Source organism: Drosophila navojoa, chromosome X (assembly GCF_054131105.1).
Source record: "Drosophila navojoa isolate 15081-1374.11 chromosome X, UAZ_NAV_1.0, whole genome shotgun sequence".
Classification (NCBI taxonomy): domain Eukaryota; kingdom Metazoa; phylum Arthropoda; class Insecta; order Diptera; family Drosophilidae; genus Drosophila; species Drosophila navojoa.
Window position 1 is genome coordinate 25,501,131 of NC_142895.1, and position 18,745 is coordinate 25,519,875.

At 36.5% G+C, this 18,745-nt stretch overlaps 1 protein-coding gene across 8 annotated transcripts; it reads right to left on the reverse strand.

Annotated features, from left to right (window-relative positions):
* Window positions 1–14,536, reverse strand: wupA (troponin wings up A). 8 transcript variants are annotated; one of them, XM_089263961.1, is made up of 10 exons: window positions 14,378–14,536; window positions 11,951–11,989; window positions 11,228–11,434; window positions 10,890–11,018; window positions 10,505–10,628; window positions 4,841–4,941; window positions 1,640–1,683; window positions 1,192–1,333; window positions 1,008–1,050; window positions 1–555 (listed from the first exon to the last, which is right to left on the reverse strand). In XM_089263961.1, coding segments are annotated over exons 2-10 (807 nt in total). In that variant the 5' UTR covers window positions 11,966–11,989; window positions 14,378–14,536; the 3' UTR covers window positions 1–553. The 8 variants fall into 8 exon arrangements, with proteins under 8 accessions (XP_089120087.1, XP_089120086.1, XP_089120083.1 ...); XM_089263960.1 differs by lacking the exon at window positions 4,841–4,941 and adding an exon at window positions 9,727–9,827 and having other exon boundaries at window positions 14,378–14,535; XM_089263957.1 differs by lacking the exon at window positions 1,008–1,050 and having other exon boundaries at window positions 14,378–14,535.
* Between the last annotated feature and the right edge of the window lie 4,209 nt (window positions 14,537–18,745).

Sequence of the window (18,745 nt, forward strand, 5' to 3'; positions counted from 1 at the left end):
TAAGAGGTATGCATGTTTTTCTTTTTTTGTAATTTAGTTTAATTTACATTAAAAAATAGAATTTGTAATTAATGAAATATAATAAAAAATAATTCATCAGAGCGTTCAGATGTTGGGCTGTTGGTTCGAATCCTTCATGATGTGAATTATTTTCGATAGCTGGTGTTTTCTTTCTTGAAATGTTTGTCGCATTCACTGATCCTGACTTCATAAATATAGGATATACGCACAGATATACCATATACTGACACGCACATATATCTAGATATACATGTGTGCTTGCGCGTATATACCGTGATATATATACAGGTCGATCTTGCTTGATATCAGATAAATGTCGATTTGCTGTTCTCTTGTTTCTTTTCTTTTTGTTTTGTATTCTGTTTGTTTTGTTTGTGGTGAAATAATTGTATTGTATTGAATTATTATTGTTTAGGGCGGGAGTCACGGGTGGTACAGTGGACACTACGTGGACGTGGACACTTAAGCTTCGGCCTCAACCTCCTCCTTTACCTTGGCATCGCCGGGCTTGCCCTTGGACCAGTCGGGTTTCTTCTGCGCATATCCAAGTCGAACAGAGAACATAGAGTTGTAGAGAAGAAATATATTAGTGTTGTCAAATCTTTGTAAATACATAAATACGTAGAATATAATACATTCCGGAACAGTTCACTACGAGCTGTGCTGTGGGCACTACGAGACTACAAACTACAGAGACATACATACATACATACAAATAGAGAAAGAGAGATAGATAGAGAGAGAGAGAGACTAGACTAAATAGAGGTTCTTGTGTTGTGTGTACCAGATAAATAGACAAACAGTTGCACAGAGATAAAGATTGAGATAGAGACAGCGATAGAGATAGATAGATAGATAGATAGAGAGTGAGCGAGATAGAGATACAGATAGAGTGTGTGTAATACATAAAGTGATGTAAATTTTGGAGGACACTCGGTGCTCGAACATTAAACAGACATCATTTCATCATTTCACACATTTCTTACACTTTTTGGCTTGCTTTAGAGAAGAGGCATCTTTTATCTTTTTCTATTGGAGCGTTCACAGCAATTTTGTTGATCGTAGCGTATATAGTATAGCATAGTATAGTATAGTATAGTATATTGTATATCGTTTATATCAAGTTAGAATGCTTAGCCTATGTCTGTCTAGTGATCTCGTCGAACTTACCTCCTTCTCCTCCTCCTCCAATGTGAACTCCTTCTTCTTGACCACCTTCAATTGGTTGCGGAAGTTGAATTCAGCGGCCTTCTTCTGCAGCTTGGCAAATTTGTTTTCGTATTTGGACACCTTCTTCAAGGCTGGCTTAACGCTATATATGGAATTTATAGAGATTAGATGGGATGAGCACAGTTCAGAATAAAATTCATGTAGTCCTTATACGCTTGCAGCTAATATATTATAAATTTGCAGTGGATTCTCATCAACTATCTATAAGAACTCGGCTTTTACTTGAGCTTTCTTACTGAAGATTGATGAAGACATTCGTTTTTAGCTTTAGAAAGATAATTTTGCACAAATCAGTTTTATAAATTTACTAAATCCCGAGATTAGATGACTATATATAGACTTTACATAGAGCTGCAAGCGTATCTTAAGACTAATCCCAACTACTTACAATTTGCCGCGAAGATCGTTAACTTGAGCATTGAGATCGTTGATCTGTAGTTAGCGAATGAGATAGATCAAAGAGAAACAAAGAGAAAGGTACAGTTAGTATACGGATACGTAATATATATGCGAGACAGAGATTCGACAATAGACTCTAGATGTCTAGATGTGCTATAGAATACAAAATAAACTACTTCAAGTCTCAAATATCAAAATCAAAATGCGGGCTAATTGCTGGAAGAAGAAGACGTGCACACGAGGCGTAGGGCATGCAGCAAGTTACAGTTACAGTTACACTTACAGACTACAGTTACACTTAGTGCTACAGGTCTACGCATATCATTAGCATTATCATTAGCATTAGCATTGCCATCACTTATGTCTACGTTAGCATTGTGCAGCCGATGCATGCGTGCGTGCGAGCGAGCTAGCAATACAAGCCGAATGTGCAGTTAGGTTATTTGGTCTAACGGTTGCTTTTGTTTTACATATATTTTTTGTTTTTTTTTCTTTGGTTTTTTTTTTTTTTAGAGGGCAACTAAGGTCGGTTTTCATTTGATAATTAGATTTCTTTTGTTTTGTAGTCGATTGAAGAACAGCATAACATCCAAATGTCGATTTTCTCTATATTTTCTTATGATTTTCTTTTTTCTTTTTAGTTTTTCATTATATATATATTTTGTTGTTGTTGTTGTTTTGAATTCAGTTTTGTCCTACATATAGACTTGAGCGTACTGGAACTGGGGCCTGAGGTACTGCACAGCAAGGCACATACATACATAACATACGATACATAGATTGATTGATTGATTGATTGCACGCCTCTACAACTACATAGGGTTCACACAGAGCGAGAGAGTGAGAAAGATATACATATATGCATGTATATTGTATATTCATATATTTAGAGAGGGAGCGAGTATAATTATCTGCTTTGTTTTGTGTTTTCCTTTTCGTTTTCGTTTTCATTTTACTTTTCTCTACTTTGTTTGTTCGGCTTCGTGTTGTTGTTGCTTGTGATAACGGTAATAAATCATAAATAGTAACGGTAATTAAGTAACGGTAACATTTAGTGGGCAGCGGTAACTAGCATTAGCTATTAAAAAGAAGGTTAAAGCGAACCGACTTCGATATCGAATTCGAATTCAAATTCGAGCTCCAATTTGGCCTGCCTCAACTATTTCATAATTATTTCAGATTTTTCTTCTTTTTTTTTTTTGATTTTTTTTATTTCTTTTTTTTTTTTTATTAAATTCCAGGAAATCGACGCTTGGCTTTGATGCTCTTCAATTGCTTGGATTTTATGCATTTTGCTTTTCTTCTTAAGAATCATTGAGGTTAGGGCGCGCGTCAGGTGGATAGAGTGAGACAGTGAGTGTGTGTGTGTGAGAGAGAGATAAATAGAGAGCAGTACGGTTACAATGAAGTCAGTTGTTTATAGCCCGCTTTCGAACGGTATTTACAATAAAGTGCGAGCGCATTGCGGGATTTGCAGGTATTTATATATGTATATGTATATGTGTGTGTGAGTGCATATATTCTCTAGAGAGGAAGGGTGAGCAGAGCGGATAACTTGTGGTGTGTTCTTGTTATTTGTCTGTGTGTGTGTGTGTGTGTGTGCGTGTGTCTTTGGCTGCACATGCAGAACTTTCGTATGGTTAAAAAAAAACTATTGCCTACATTTGTGCGCGTGCTAACGTGCTTTGTGCTAAGTGTGCGTTGTCGTATACGTGTGTGTGCGCGTGTGTGTGTGTGTGTGACAGATTAACGGACGCAACGGACGGTGGTAAAAGAAAGAAAAAAACACGCGAAACAACGAAACAAACAAATTATCACAGAATAACATTAAGAAAGAATGAAAAAAGTTTTTTTTTTTTTTTGTAAATTGCTTTTAGAAAACACAAAACAATGTCACAGAAATTGTTCGAAAAGTGTGTGTGTGTGTGTGCGTGTGTCAGTTGCGGTGCTAAACAACGACAAGAAAAACAGTGTTGTGTAGTGCAATGTGAGTGCTGCGTTTGCCAAATGAAACGAACTGGTGCATGGAATAACAGTAACTGACAGAAACAGCCGCAAAACGAGTTCCTGCAAAATAAGTCTAAGCTCAATTTTATTCAAAAATTCTCGTCGTGGTTCATTAACCAACACTAGAGTTCAGAGAACATCAGTTCGGAAATGTTTCACTGTGAATTTTGAAAACCATTTAACGAAACACAAGAATCGGAATCAGTTAAATGAAAACTTGGATCTACAAGCTATATAGTAGAATAGATCAAACTAGAGATAAGAGGATTTTCACAAAAACTCATCTAATACTGATTCTCCTAGTCTGAAGATTCTTGAGTCTTCACTTTATGTTTCGAGAGTTTGATTTCGATTGAAATTGGCGGCTGTGAAGTTGTATAATATTATAATATATAGACTCATATATATAGACTTTATAGACCATATGTACTGTATATACTAAATATAGTATAGTATCGGTGTATATAGTAATATAGACTCATTCTATAATGTCTATACTATATATATATACTATTTTAGGCCATATAGATCATATATATATATATATATATATATATATATATATATATATATATATATATATATATATATATATATATATATATATATATATGTATATACTATATAGAGCTTATATTCTCGCTAGATTTGTTGCACTTCTATTGTTGTTGTTGTTGTTTGGATTGAATTGTGTTTCCGTTTGTTTCTTATTTACTTATTGAACATGAATTGAACAATTGAGAATTTGAAAAACTAGATGAAAGCTTTGTCGAAACATTTCGGAAATACGGAACCATCATGTTTGTATGTATGTATGCTATATATTATATGTATGGGAGACGTATGTAATTTGATTGTTCTTGTTGTTGTGGTTTTTATTATTATTATTATTGTTGTTGTTGTTGTAGTTGTTGTATGTGAGCAAGTCAGAGAGAGAAAGAAACACAGTTACAAATAGAGTCAAATACTTTGGTTTGTTTTCCCAAAGAACACACACTAGTATCAAAAAGTTTTCATAGTTGATGCAGAAAAAAATTACAGAAAAAAAAACGGAAACGTAAAAAACATATGATACTAAACAAATTGTATGTCTGGTATTTTTTTGGTATTTTGTATTTTTGAAATTTTGATTTGTTTTGTATTTGTATTTTTTTTTTATTGAATTGAATATTTGTTGCAGTACCTCCCAGTCTTTTTTCCTGACTTCGTATTCCAGATCCCATTTCTGGCCTTCACAAATATACATACGCTCGTAATATTCTTCGCAAATCTCTTGCAATTCGCCTGTAAAAACATATTTTTGTTGTTGTTTTTCGGTTTTTGAATGGATTTTGTTTTTCGTTTTATCATTTTGTTTTTCATAATCGACGAATCTTAGGATACTTTTTTTTTTACATTTATGTATGCATGATTTATGGTTCATATAGTATTTTATACAGTTCTATAGATATATATATAGATATATATCATATATCATCTATTTAATTTTTTAAATATATTTTTCTTTTCTTTTTTTTTTAGATGTTATGTGTTCGGTAAGAATTCTACCTGAATTTGAATAGATTTTGACTTGGAGTGATTTTTAGTTTAGTTTTTTTTTTCTTTTTGGAATGGGGCGCAACGTACGGAAACTGAGAAATGTCTTGGCTGTAGTTGTTAATGTTCTTGTTTTTCTTTTTGGTTGGTTATGGTTGGTATCGGTATCGGTATTGTGGGTTATACGTAAATTAGAAACGCTGTCAACTGGGCTCGATTACTGATAGATCAAGCAGAAAATCAAACAGAGAGCGAGAGAGAGAGAGAAAGAAAGAGATATAGAGAGAGAAAGAGAAAGAGAGAGGATGCACTCATTTTATACGTATATAAAATTGTTGGTATAGATAAATATATGTACATATATATTTATAGTACAGTTATATATAATCTCTAGCCCAATTGAATAACGTTTCAAATTTTAGAGATTTTTTTTTTTTTTTTTTGAGGGAATTTCCCAAACGCATAGTTCAAAGCACGCGCCGATTTTCTTTGTTTTTCATTTTGCTTAGTATCGTGCGCCTTATATATTTATATATATGTATGTATATATGCAATTATTAAGTATAAAAAGATATATCTGGTGTGTATATATATAAAGAATAATAAGAGTAATAATAATACTTTTTTTAATCTATTTTGTTTTTTTTTTTTTTGGCTTTGTACTTTTTTTGTTGTAGTTTAGCGCAGTTAAGAACAATATCAAAAATTAGGCTTAAGTTCAGAGTAAAAAGAACTAAAAAATTGCGATTAAGTTGAATTAGGGGCAGATAATTATATAAAGAAATAAAAAAAAAATAATAATAATGATAAAAATAATAATAAATCTCATTATTATTATCAATATGTTGGCAAATATACATATATATGTATATGTAGAAACATACATATATATATTTTCATGAATTAAAACTTTTGTATTTGTTTGTTTTTTTTTTTTTCAATAGATTTATATAGTAAATAATAATAATAAACATTCACATATTGGTTGCTCTTGTATTTGGTTTCTTTTTTTTGTTTGGTATCTTGTGTGCTTGGTATTTTGTATGGTATTTTGTTGAGATTTGTTTTGGTTTTGGTTTTGATTTTGGGTTTCTTGTTGGGAAATTTACCTCTTGCGCTTTGAGTTTCTGCACGTGCTCTAAATCAAATTTATCGCCCTCCAATTCGTAAAGTCGTTGCCAATATTGTTTGCATATTGTTTGCAGTTCGGCTGCGGTAACGGTAAACGGTAAGCGGTAAACGGTAAACGGTAAACGTTAAACGGTAACGGTTATAAATAAACGTCAATCAAACGTTCAACGCGCGCAATAGTTCGTGTGTGTGTGTGAGAGAGAGAAAGAGAGAGAGAGAGAGAGTGTGTGTGTGTGTGTGTGTGTGTGTACATATGTGTGTATGTGGGTATATGTGCCAAAAGAGGCGCAAATAGATCCGGTTATAAGAATAAATAAAAACAGAAAGAGATAGAGACAGAGAGAAAGAGAGAGAGAGAGAGATAGATAGAGAGAGAGAAAGAGAGAGAGAGAGAGAGAGAGAGAAAGTGTGTGTGTGTATATTTGTAATTTTGTTTGTTGTGAAAGACGTTTAGAGAGTAAGAGGTAGAGTGAGAGGAAGAGATAAAAAGGGAGAGAGAGAGAGAGAGAGAAACAGCGAGTGACAGAGACGCACATGTAACGCGCGTCGTTCGGCGCGTATCAGAAAAGAGAAGGAATATATTTGAAATTAATACGTAATAGAGATTGAGCTTTATCCTTAGCTTTACGATATATGTACATATATAATTTTTGTTTTGATTTATTTCTTTTTTTTTTTTTGGAACACCTACAATTGTTGCATATACATAAATACATAATAATTGTGCTTTGATTGCTTCAATTTGCTTTAGTTATTTTTATTTTTGTCGTTTCAATATTTTGTTTGATACTTTTACATTTTACTTTGTTTGCATCGGTTTTTTTTTCAGTGTAGTGCGCTTTTTTGTTGTTGTTGCTTTTGTGTGAGTTGGGTGTCTGTTATATTTGTGGTTGTTGTTGTTTCTGTTGTGGTTGTTGTTCTTGTGACTGTAGCTGTGGCTGCGTGACTGTACTTTGTTTATGTGTAGGCGGCCCTGCTTATGAGCTATATGAACGAGTGAGTGGGAGCGAAGTACGAAGTTTACTCGCTGCCAGCAGAGCAACTCGCCAATTGACTCGCTACTTTTTTTTACTCGCTGTGAGACCTACTCGCTACTCGTGGGCCGTGTAGTCGACCTCTACTCGCTATTGGCTAAGTACTCGCTGCTCTATTTGCCTACCTATTTAGCCCCCTAGGTGGTCCCTCAGAGCGTTACTCGTTATTCGTTGGTCGTTGTGCGTTGTTCGTTGTAGTTCAATTAGTAAAAAGCTGTTTGCAAAATACAAAATACAAACAAAACAGCTGTACTACGACAACAAGACGACAACGAAGCCATTGATAAGAAAAAAACGTACTTAAGCTAGTTAGGAATTCGTTATTAATCTCAAAAAAACGAGAGAGTGAAAAATAAAAGCCACAAAAAGCAAAATATTGGCCAAAAATTACATATAATTATAGATAGGTAGATAGATATATGGATAGATAGATAGATACTTAAGAGCTAAGAGGTAAGGTCAAAAGGCAGTAACAACAGCGTGTATTTGGCATTGTTGTTGTTGTTGCTTGGGTTTAGTAGAGGCCGCGAGTTAGTTGAGGACCGTCGAGCCGACATTGAAGTCGTTCAACTATCCATTTAGCAATCGGGTTAGTTGGTTATTGGCACTACGTCTACGGGTGTTATTACTCGTTTTATATACTCTTTATACTATCGCCCAGTATGTCGAATGGGTGATTGGACAAATTTTGAACGGCGCTCTCTTGATCAATTGGTATTCAAAACTTGTACGCGGGCCTCTCTTCCATATGAAAAATCAAAATCATGGAAGAGATCCAGATGGCAAAAATTTCAGTGAACGGAGCTCTAAATATTATCTACGTTTACTCTAACTAATCGAGGGCTACGATTGGCGTAACCCCTGCCGGGAACACACACACACAGACTGGCCGCCAGGGGGCGTTTTGGTGCGGGCATCTCTGGAATATTTTCATATATCTTTCAGGTGCTGCTCACAGACTATGTTTGCTGTCCAGAGTGTGTGTCTGGACCCATGTTATTAACATTTCTTTGTTGTCGCAAAGAGCAAAGAGAACTAAATCAAACTACGAAAGATTCCATCGATCTCTAGTCGAGTTATCTAGTTCCGCATCGCTTGGAGCTTGGAACCAATCCGATTAGATCGAGAGTGAGAGACAGAGAGAGAGAGAAATAGAGAGAGAAAGAGAAAGTTATGGGTGCAACGCTTGCCTCAAATTCCTTTCTGGCTACCTCGCGCTCCACATCGTATTTCTCAGACTCCAATTTCAGTACCTTACTGTAATAATCCTGACAAACTTTCTGTAGTGTATCTGCGAATGTGAAAACGAGTGAGTTTTGGATTTTGTTGTTGTTCTGCTTCGCAATTCTCAAGTACTGCACGAACTGCAGACGAGCGGGTGTGTGTGTGTGTGTGGCTGAGTGGGTGTTCGGTGGCTGTGTATGTGTGTAAAAGAAGAGGGCCAAGTGTGCTTTGCATTTGTATGTGTGTGTGTGTGTACTTGTAGTGAGAGAGAGACAGAGAGAGAGAGTAGTCAAGTGAGAGAGAAGAGTTCTTTACAAAGAGAAAGAGAGCTTGGACCAAAGAGAGGAAGAGAACTAAAGAGACAAGAGAGACTTTAAGGGCGCTACAGCTAGATCTGTAGCATCGATTACCTTGAATTACCACAGCAATTACATTGGTAATTACAAATAGTAATCGAAATAATTAGGTAAGAGTGGCTTCAAATGCTGACAACAAAAGTAACTCAATGACTTGAGCTACTGGGCACATAAGTACTTACAATTACTCTGGTAATTAAAAGGAATTACGCAAGTAATTAACTAGGTAAATTGCAGCGGGACCAATAGTACGCCAGTTAAATTATGATAACCATATGGAATTAGGCTTACGGATTAGAGAAAAACGAGTAGATATATAGATATTGTATATATATATGTATAGGGGGAGTATATAAGAGGGTATATGTATGTACAAGGACTTTGGTTTTAGTTTTTAGTTTTGTTGTTTGCTTGAGTAGAAAGAATTTACTGTATACAAAATGGATTTGTACGAGAATTAAGTGTATTATACAAATATAGTTAGACAGCAATAGAAATATTTATATAGAGAAAGAGAGACAGAGAGAGAGAGAGAGAAACATATATTTATATATATATATATAGCTGACATTAGCTATTGATTTGTTGCTATTGCTGTAGCTGCTGCTGCTGTTGTTGTTGTTGTTGTTGTTAAGCGTTAAATTTTGTTTAGACTTTTGATTTTGATATATAGATATATAGATATATTTATATAAGAGATTTAGATGTGGATCGCAGGATATATAGATAGGTAGATAGATAGATACATATGTAGATAGATAGATTATGTAGTAGATATGTGCGTGTACCTCAACATCCTTGCGTTTAACAACATACTCAAGATCATATTTCTGGTCCTCCAGCTTACAAATCCTGTCATAATGTTGCTTGATCAGGGATTTCAGTGTGTCTGTGTCAATCAAAGTTCGGATTTGGCATCATGACAAAACACACACAGATACAGAGAGATAGATATGTAGACATTGGTATATATATATATGTATATATACATATTGGGTTACATTCGATATGGTCATGGGTGTGTGGGTGTATAGGTGTGTAGGTGGTGGTGGTGGTGTGTGTGTGTGTGTATATATATAGGCAGAGACGGTCAACGGAAAGTGTGGGAGGAGAGAGACAGAGAGAGATAGATAGAGAATAAGTGATATATATTTCAATAATATATGAGCATGTGTGTGTGTGTGTGGGAGGTGTGTGTGTGGGTGTGTGTGTGTGTGTAAAGCGCAACTTGTGTTTGTTTGATCTTTTTTTTATATAGTGTATGTATGTGTGTGTGTGTGATGATAGATGACACTTTTTGTAGACTTTTATTGTTTATGTTTCCATTTGATTGGATTTTATATATTTTTTTGATTTCGTAAGCTAAAAACTGCAAATAAAATCGATTTGAATTTTCTTTGCAGTTTTTCTTCTCAGTTTTTTTGTTCAACTTATTTGTTTATTCTTTTTTCGTTTATTTCATTCTTATGAGAATTTTTCTTGTTGAATTCTTTTGTTTTTTCTTTTTTCTTCTTCTCTTTTGATTCGCTTTCATTGATGCGTTTCGCTTGAACCGCTGGCACTCACCTTCGCTGGCATCGCTGAGATTCCTGGGGCTGCCGCAACGTTCTTCAATGATGCGTCTACGTTCAGCCGCTTTGCGTTCCTGCTCTTTCTTCAATTCCTCAGCGGCTTTCTTGCGCAGCAACAACTGAAAGACGATGAGAGGCCTGCATTAGTACTCGAACTGCCCACTAGGGGTGCGTCAGTGTTGCCACCTAGCTGAACTTTTGCACAAACTGACAAGAAGGGCTCTCAGTGTTGCCACCTGGAGTTGGCATCTGCTTGCAGTAATTCGAGCGCTGCCACTTGGGTAAACATTGCACATCTGGCAACACTGAGCAACATATGAACTGTTGCTCACATCTGGCAACGCTCAACACTACAGAAATTGCTCATTCCCCTCACTTACCCGGAGTTTCTTCTTCCTTTCTGGGGTCATGAAGCCCTTCTTGGCCTTCTTGGCCTTGGAGGCTTCCTCCATGCGCTTGCGCACCTCGGCGCGCTTGCGCTCGATCTCAGCCTGTTTAGCCTTCTTAGCCTGCAAACAGAAGCGAACACACAAATGTCAATTAGCATCGTAAGCGACTGCTATCGTTATCGCGAGTGGTTTAGTTATCGATAGAGAACATGTAGATGGCACACGCAGATGACGTGGGACTTGGGTTGCTTGTTGATTGGCGGCTGCGTGAACATTTCTTGGACTGGGCGAATTGGCGCTGGCGCCCACACACACGTACACCAGTGTACCTCCTCGGCCTTCACTTTGGGATCGTTGGGATCCTTTGGCGGGCCGGCGGGCGCGGCGGGTGCGGCAGCCGCTTTGCCGTTCGCAGCGGGCGCAGCGGCCGCTTTGCCGTTGGCGGCGGCGGCGGCGGGTGCGGCGGCGGCCTTTCCAGTGGCAGCAGCTGGAGCTGCGGCGGCAGCGGGGGCAGCTGGTGCCGCTGCAGCCTTTTTCTGCAAGTGCACAGAGAAGACGATAAACGATTAATTATCGAACAGTGTTTTGGCAGAACGGAAAATAAACATAGAGAGCAACGACGCTACACGGATAGCACAACGACAGAACGAACAGTGGACAATCGATAAACGACAATCGACAATCGATAACATTGATCACTTGACAGTTCGTCCATGGCAGTTGTGTATATCGGAGCTAGAGCGCCATCTGCGAAAGCAAGAGAAGCCAGCGCATGCGAGTAAAGGTTTAGCGCGCGCAAAGACTAAAGAGCTGAGCCTGGTTAATCGTGTAATTCATTTCGATTAGATTCGATATTTCCATTTGAATGATTCATTGAACTCACCTCGATCCAGTTGCGCCGCCTAGCAGTTCGCCAGCTTCCTGTGCCGTATGCCCCGTGCCTAGATCTCCCTAGATTTTGACGCTTTTCAACACTGTTTCAACTGCAATTGTGTATAGTGTTTGAGTGCCTTTCTGTGCGATTCTCAGCACGTATTCGATACTCACCTCACCTCATCATCAGCCATTTTGATTTGTGTTTTTTTGAGTTACTGCAAGTAGAAAGAGTTGAGCACCGAACGATGAGTGTGTTTTCAATGAATCCCAATGCAAATGCCGACTAATGCAAAAGCTCATCAGCCACGCACACGCACACACACACACACACACACACACACACAGATTGCTAATAATGCGTGGGTGTTTGCCGACAGGCTGTCATTTAATTGGCTGTTAGCAGATGTTCCATAAATTCAAAATAATTAACTGTCTACACGCACACACACACGCACACACACACACACACACACTAGCATACATTGTCGGCGAGCACAGTGCGTATGCGCAATGCATATAAACGAAGCGATTACGTATACGGCATCGCTGGCGCACCGTATATGGGGGCAGTGCCTGCTGATCGCGCACTCTCGCTCTCTCTCCCTCACTCAGTCTCTCTCTAGCCTGGGTGTGCAAGCAGGACAACGTGTTTAGCCAACCATCCATATCCAATTACAGGCGTCAGAATGAGAGAGCAAGCCAAAGAGAGAGAGAGAGCCGGAGATTGAGAGAGGGAAAGAGAAGGCGCGCTCTCTATGCACTCACGCACTGTGAAAAGCTCTCTTTCAAGAGCTTTCCCAGCAACAACAACAACAACAACGGTGTGTGTTTTTTTATCACAACAACAAACGCTATGGTCTATGTAGGCTATATAAATACCGTTATTGCCAAACGAATCGAGCTAAAACCGAAGGTTGCGCCACAATTTCAAAGGCGTTTTTAGCATTCAATGGAAGAAACTGAGGCAAAAGCTTATGGAACTTTAGCACACATCTCTGAATGCCATGTAGAACAGATACGAGAGATGTGCTATAGGTATATATGTAGCAAATATATATGTATTTATCCACATTATATTCAAGTATATATAGCATAGATTGACTGTGCGCATATCTAAATAAAATACTTGAGCTGCCTTCGCATTGGAATATTTCGAATGCTTTTTGCAAAGTCCTTAGCTATATAGCTATATGATATAGTAAATAATACTGATCTACGAAAAATGTTTTATGTCAGCATAGATATATATATATATATATGTATAATACTATAAATACAATACATGCATATATATATAAAATATCTAGACCAAAGTATCTTGAATTTGTGAACTCTATTGAAAAGTTGTTGTAAAATCATTACGATCCTAGCTCTTTACAATAAAAGAAGTTGTTATTTAAGAGCTCAAAAGTCTAACTATAGCTAGAAAGAGTTAGAAAGAGCTAAACGTAGCTAAAAACGAGCTCAAATGGTAGATTAAGATTTTAATTTGAAAATTCAATCATTTCGGGTGCATTTATATAGTCTATAACTGGAAAACTATTTGAATTAACTGATTTTTGCTACTCTCTATATAATTTCTAAAGATATTTGCTCCATAAGCTTCATAATTTCTTCGATTTTCATGCGAAAACGAAAATATTTCAAAAATTTAAATTCGTCTTCAGATCGAATTTTGTGGCTCTGCTAACTACGCATATGAAATATATACGCGTGTGTGTGTGTGTGTCTTTGTATGTGTGTGTCTCTCTGTGTATGTCTGTGTGTGTGTGTGTGTGTGTGTACAATGGCATATTTCTATTTTGGGTAACAGTTGTTGCTCTTGTTGCTGCTGTTGTTGCTATCGTTGTTGCTGTTGCCTTTGTTGTTGTTGTTGTTGCTATTGCTGTTGTTGTTGTTGTTTTCGTTGCTTGGCGCTGTGATGTTCGCATTGAATTGTTGCTGTTGCTCTGCCTTTGCCTCTGCCTCTGCCTCTGACTGTGGCTGTGGCTATTGCTCACACGAGTGTATCTTGTATCTGTCAGCTACATTTTTAGCTTTTGCACGCATACACATGCACGCACATACACACACATGCACACACATACACATTCCTTACATAATCGTTGCGTTCAACAACAATTATGAGAAAAGTTGCCGATAAAAAAAAATTGGATTCAAAAAAATCTGCAATAGGCTTTATCCAAAGTATCTGTATCTTTAACTGTAGCGTTTGTATCTTGTTGCGCTTTTCATTCAATTCTTGTGCGTTTCACACTTGAGCACTTGAAAAAAAATATTTCAAAAATATATATATCTCAATATATTGCAAAAAAAATACCAAAAAAAATACAAAAAAATATTGTTTCTTTTTTTTTTTGTCGAGGATAGTTAGGATCACGCGCACGTTTCGAGCTCGTTGTAGTTCGTGAAAAAGTTACATTTGGTGCACTCGAAAGATTCAGCAAAATTTTGATTTGATGTATTACAATTGGTATGCTTCTTCTTCTCGTTTTTGAATTTGGATTTGATTGTACGTTGAGTTGGGCTTTTCTTTCGTTTCGATATTGCGTGGCTGGTTCATGGTTTCAGTTACTTGGTTGGTGCGCCAGCAACCCACTCACCTTCAAGGAATTGGAAAAAAAATGAAAAAAAAACGTTGAGCGATGCTGTCGATCACACGAATCGGATGGTACTGAACGACACAAAAAGACTGAACGGTCCGACGATCCACGGCAGACTATATTCTAATGGCAGCCAACCAATGGATACAGATACCGATTCGGATTCAGATTCGGATTCTGCACACACACACACACTCGTCTACATATATGCATGTGTATATATATATATATATATGTGTGCCGCCCACCTGCCCGTCCTTCGGTGATTGCGTTTTTGTAGAGGGCGAAGGGGAACATGAGCGCGCTCTCTCTCTCTCTCTCTTTCGCTAGCTGGCGCTCGCTAAGAGAGCGTCTGTGTGTGTGTGTGTTTGTGTGTGTGTGTGTGCGTATTTGTATCTGTATCTGGGCGCACGGCCTAAAAATAGACGCCGCTGGCAACCCAAATCGAAATGGATACCGAAAATCTGTGTTGGCCACAATTCGTGCGCTCCACACTGAGCGAGAATCCGAGCAGCCTGTTGCAGGCGGCCAAAACACTTGGAGAAATCGCCGAAAGCCTCTATAGAGCTATATGTATAATTGTACCTATATCACATGCATACATACATATAGCTATATAACAATCTATCTCTCTCTCTCTCTGTTTGGCTGCCTGTGTGTGTGCGGTGTAAGCGGAGCCGCTTGGAATTCAATGCATGTGTTAAAAATAAGTTTGCTCCAGTTGAGCGCTGAGTGGGCCAGCAGGGGAGAGATTCTGGCCTCGACCGCACTCCCCCGGCCCCGTCTGCTGTTCCATATGCAATTGGCCAGGCATGGAGACGGCCGCAGAGCATTAGCCACGCACTATTCCCCAGCCCCAGCTGCTAATGCCCAGCCCTGGCCTCAGCCAGCCAAAGGCAGCTGCGCCACGGACTTCAGTCCGATATTCAAACATTTTCAATGTACAACCAACGTATTTTCCAGTTTCAAAAATAAAATTATAATATACGAAATGGAAATCTAGAGAAAACAAATATATATAGATGTATATTCCGTTTCTTATATTATAATTACATTTTTGAAATATATATTGAAAATAAACAATTTAAAGCTTTATGGTATATATGTATATATAGTAAACAGTTGAGATCTATGTGAAACAAACATTTGAAATAAATACACTAACCTATTTATATTCACACCAAGCTACAAACAAATTGAATTTGAGTCCCTTTCTACTCTTCTTCATTCTCTTCTGAATGATCCATGTTTCCATATTTCTTTAGCTTCATTTTCATCAAAAATCTCGAGAGCATACCTAGTTGATGAAGCATATTTACTTGTGAAATATCGATAGAAGAACCATAATACATTTGATGGTTTATTTGTTTTATTAGTTCGTAAACCCTCCTTCAACCGTATTTATCTCACTCAATTTGCCAATCGCAGTTTAATTATTCTTTGAGAAGGATCATAAGGAGAGACACTTTTAAGGGAAGACGGCAATTTTAACTGTTGGGGATTAAAGATAAGGGCTTGGCCTAGACCCCGGATTGAAAATTCAAATAATTTCAATGAAAATAGAAAATTTCGTATTAAATTTTTGGAAATCAAGAATTCTTAGGAAAAGAAAACAAAGGAAGAGTTAACATATACGCCAAAGGAGCTATCCAGATAAGGCGCAGATCATGATGTGAAGCTGGCTTTGACATTGATTTGAAATGCTCTACTCAAGAATTCCCAACTAGGAGATACGCGGCATACTGCCTATGAATGAATTCTAAATATAATTATATTATTATTTCAAAAATTCGGAAACTATGGTACTGCTAGTAAAAATTAGGGGGAATAAAGAAGATGTAAGTATATTAGTCATAATAATAGTAATAGGTATAACGTAAGCTCGAGTTATCAGAATGATAAATTAGAGAGAATCACGATGGATTATGAAAAATTGTATCTTTATACATAGGATACCAGACTTATCGTAATAAACAAAGATATTACAATGAAACATGAAATAATTTGAGATCATCATCAGATTCATTCTGGTTTCACTTTATATACATATATATATAACATATCTTTCAAAGAGATTTCTTTGCTTTTCGAGTTGTGTTAGATGCGTAAAGTTCCATAGAAGGGTTGATTTAATATGTGTAATCTTTGGTTTGTTCCTACAATGGAGTCTCGAGAGTGGAGAGGGCATGCACATATCCAAATTCAAATTTAGATTTAATATTCATTCATTGAATTACTCTTTCAATGGAGTTTCGCGGGTGGTGAGACGGTGCTCTGACCTTAAATCTTTCATAACAAAATTCTAAATCCAATTCAATATTCCGACAAATAAATTTGAATAAATAACTTAAAGATATCTTGTTTGCTCAACATAAATAGATAATCCAATTTCATTCTGATTAATTCTAATGAATTTCAAATGTGAAAAACTGTGGAAATGAGGACCGTTAGCTACCCACACACTGCAACTGCTAAGCAAACAAACAAAGCGATAAGCCAAACGGAAAATCATTTGAATTGAAATTCAAAGGCTAAGCAGCTGAAAGCACAAAGAATTTCGCATCAAATAATAAAATTTTGATGGAATATGATGTGAGAAATGTGTTTAGGTTTCTCAAAACTTGCACTTCAGCTGACGTAATAATATCAAAAATTTAGAAATACAATTACTTTTATATATTTAAAAAATATATTTAATTAATAAAGGAAAAACAAGTGCAGAAATTATATTTAGAACAACAATTGAGTGCGGAAATCTTGCCCTCGACTGCAACTGCAGGCGCATAACATATATAGTATATATTTAAGTTATATATAAATATAGATATATATATGCATAGTTATTTCTTATGGGAAACATTCATATGTATATAGATTTTGGCAAAAGCTGTGTGAGGATGACGCTGCAACGCGTCGTATGCGCAATTTGCCAAAGACCAAACAATCAGAAAAACAAATCAGACAAAGCAGACGCAACAGATACAGATACAGATACAGATACAAATACAGGTATATATCTGACAGATACAGATATACGCAGCTGCCTTGCAGTTCGTGCTAATGTGCAAAAATTTCACAAAAATCCGAAGCAAAAATAATTGTTGCTATGTTTTTTTTTTTTCTTTTATTGTTGTATAAATTGTTATTGCTATTGGCATTGTTGTTGTTGTTGTTGTTGCTATGTAGCCTAGCAGCATCGTTTGAAGCGAACGCCAAAGGCAACAGCAAATTTTCTAGCTAAACTTTTCAGTCACAAATATATATACACAAGCAAACAGACCTATATACATATGTGTGTATGTGTGTGCGTGGGCGTGTGTGGGCGTGCACACATAGCCATACACATCCATATGTATATATATTTATATACATATATTAAATATGTATCTACTTCGATCTGTGTAAATTTTGTGTTGAAAAATACAAAAAAGAATTTCGTTGCTCAAATTTTGTCTATTTCGTATTTCGAAATTGTTATTGTTGTTGCTGAGATTTTGTTTTTGTTTTTTTTTTTTTCATTATTTTGAAGAGATTTTTGAATTTGCTTTGGTCGGCCGCGTTCTGTTTTGTCTTCATTTTTAAATAGAACATTTTAGGCAGCCAACCATGTAGCGCATTAGCCATCGCATCCATCAGATACGATGAAACATTTCACCTACGGAACGGAACAAATTAATGAAATGCTTTACGAGCCGAAAACTTGTTACGAAAATTACGAAATTCAGTTTTAATTTTCCTACTGAAATTTGAAAACATTTTTGAATAACTTCTATCATTGCAAATACATATGAATAAAATATGGGTATGACATATCAAAGTAGATCACTTTTATTAACAAAGTCGCATATATTTTTCAGGCTCCCAATTCACAGTGTTCCTATATGTTTCACTTTGAATTTCATTCCTTATTAACCCAAATGTTAGTTTGAATTGTTTACGCCTTTTTATATAAGTATTATTCCATTATCTTATGTAATCATGTTCCATTCTGCATTCCAATGTGTGCTATAGCTAAGCAACCTGTTAGTAGGATATAACATTTTACATATACATTATATATCTCCATTCCAGGATTTATTCAGTGTTTCATTGTACGTTCCATTCCGTGTTTCATTCCATGATTTATTCAATATTTCATACCATGTTCCATTCCACGCTCCATACTGCATGATTCCTTGTTCCATTCAGTGTTCTATTCTGTTCTGTTTCATTCCATGCTTTTTCATTCCCTGTTTTATTTAATGTTCCATTCCATATACCATTTAATGTTACATTCCATGTACCATATAATGTTACATTCCATGTACCATATAATTTTCCATTCCATGTACCATTTAATGTTCCATTCCATGTACCATTTAATGTTCC

What these genes read in the sequence shown, in the direction of transcription:
- wupA (XM_089263957.1), bottom strand. An exon ending in TCTCAGCGATGCCAGCGAAG is followed by an intron (nt 4,942 to 10,504) that starts GTGAGTGCCAGC and finishes ATGTTTTTACAG; the next exon opens with GCGAATTGCAAGAGATTTGC. An exon ending in TCAGGAAAAAAGACTGGGAG is followed by an intron (nt 1,684 to 4,840) that starts GTACTGCAACAA and finishes CGCTAACTACAG; the next exon opens with ATCAACGATCTCAATGCTCA.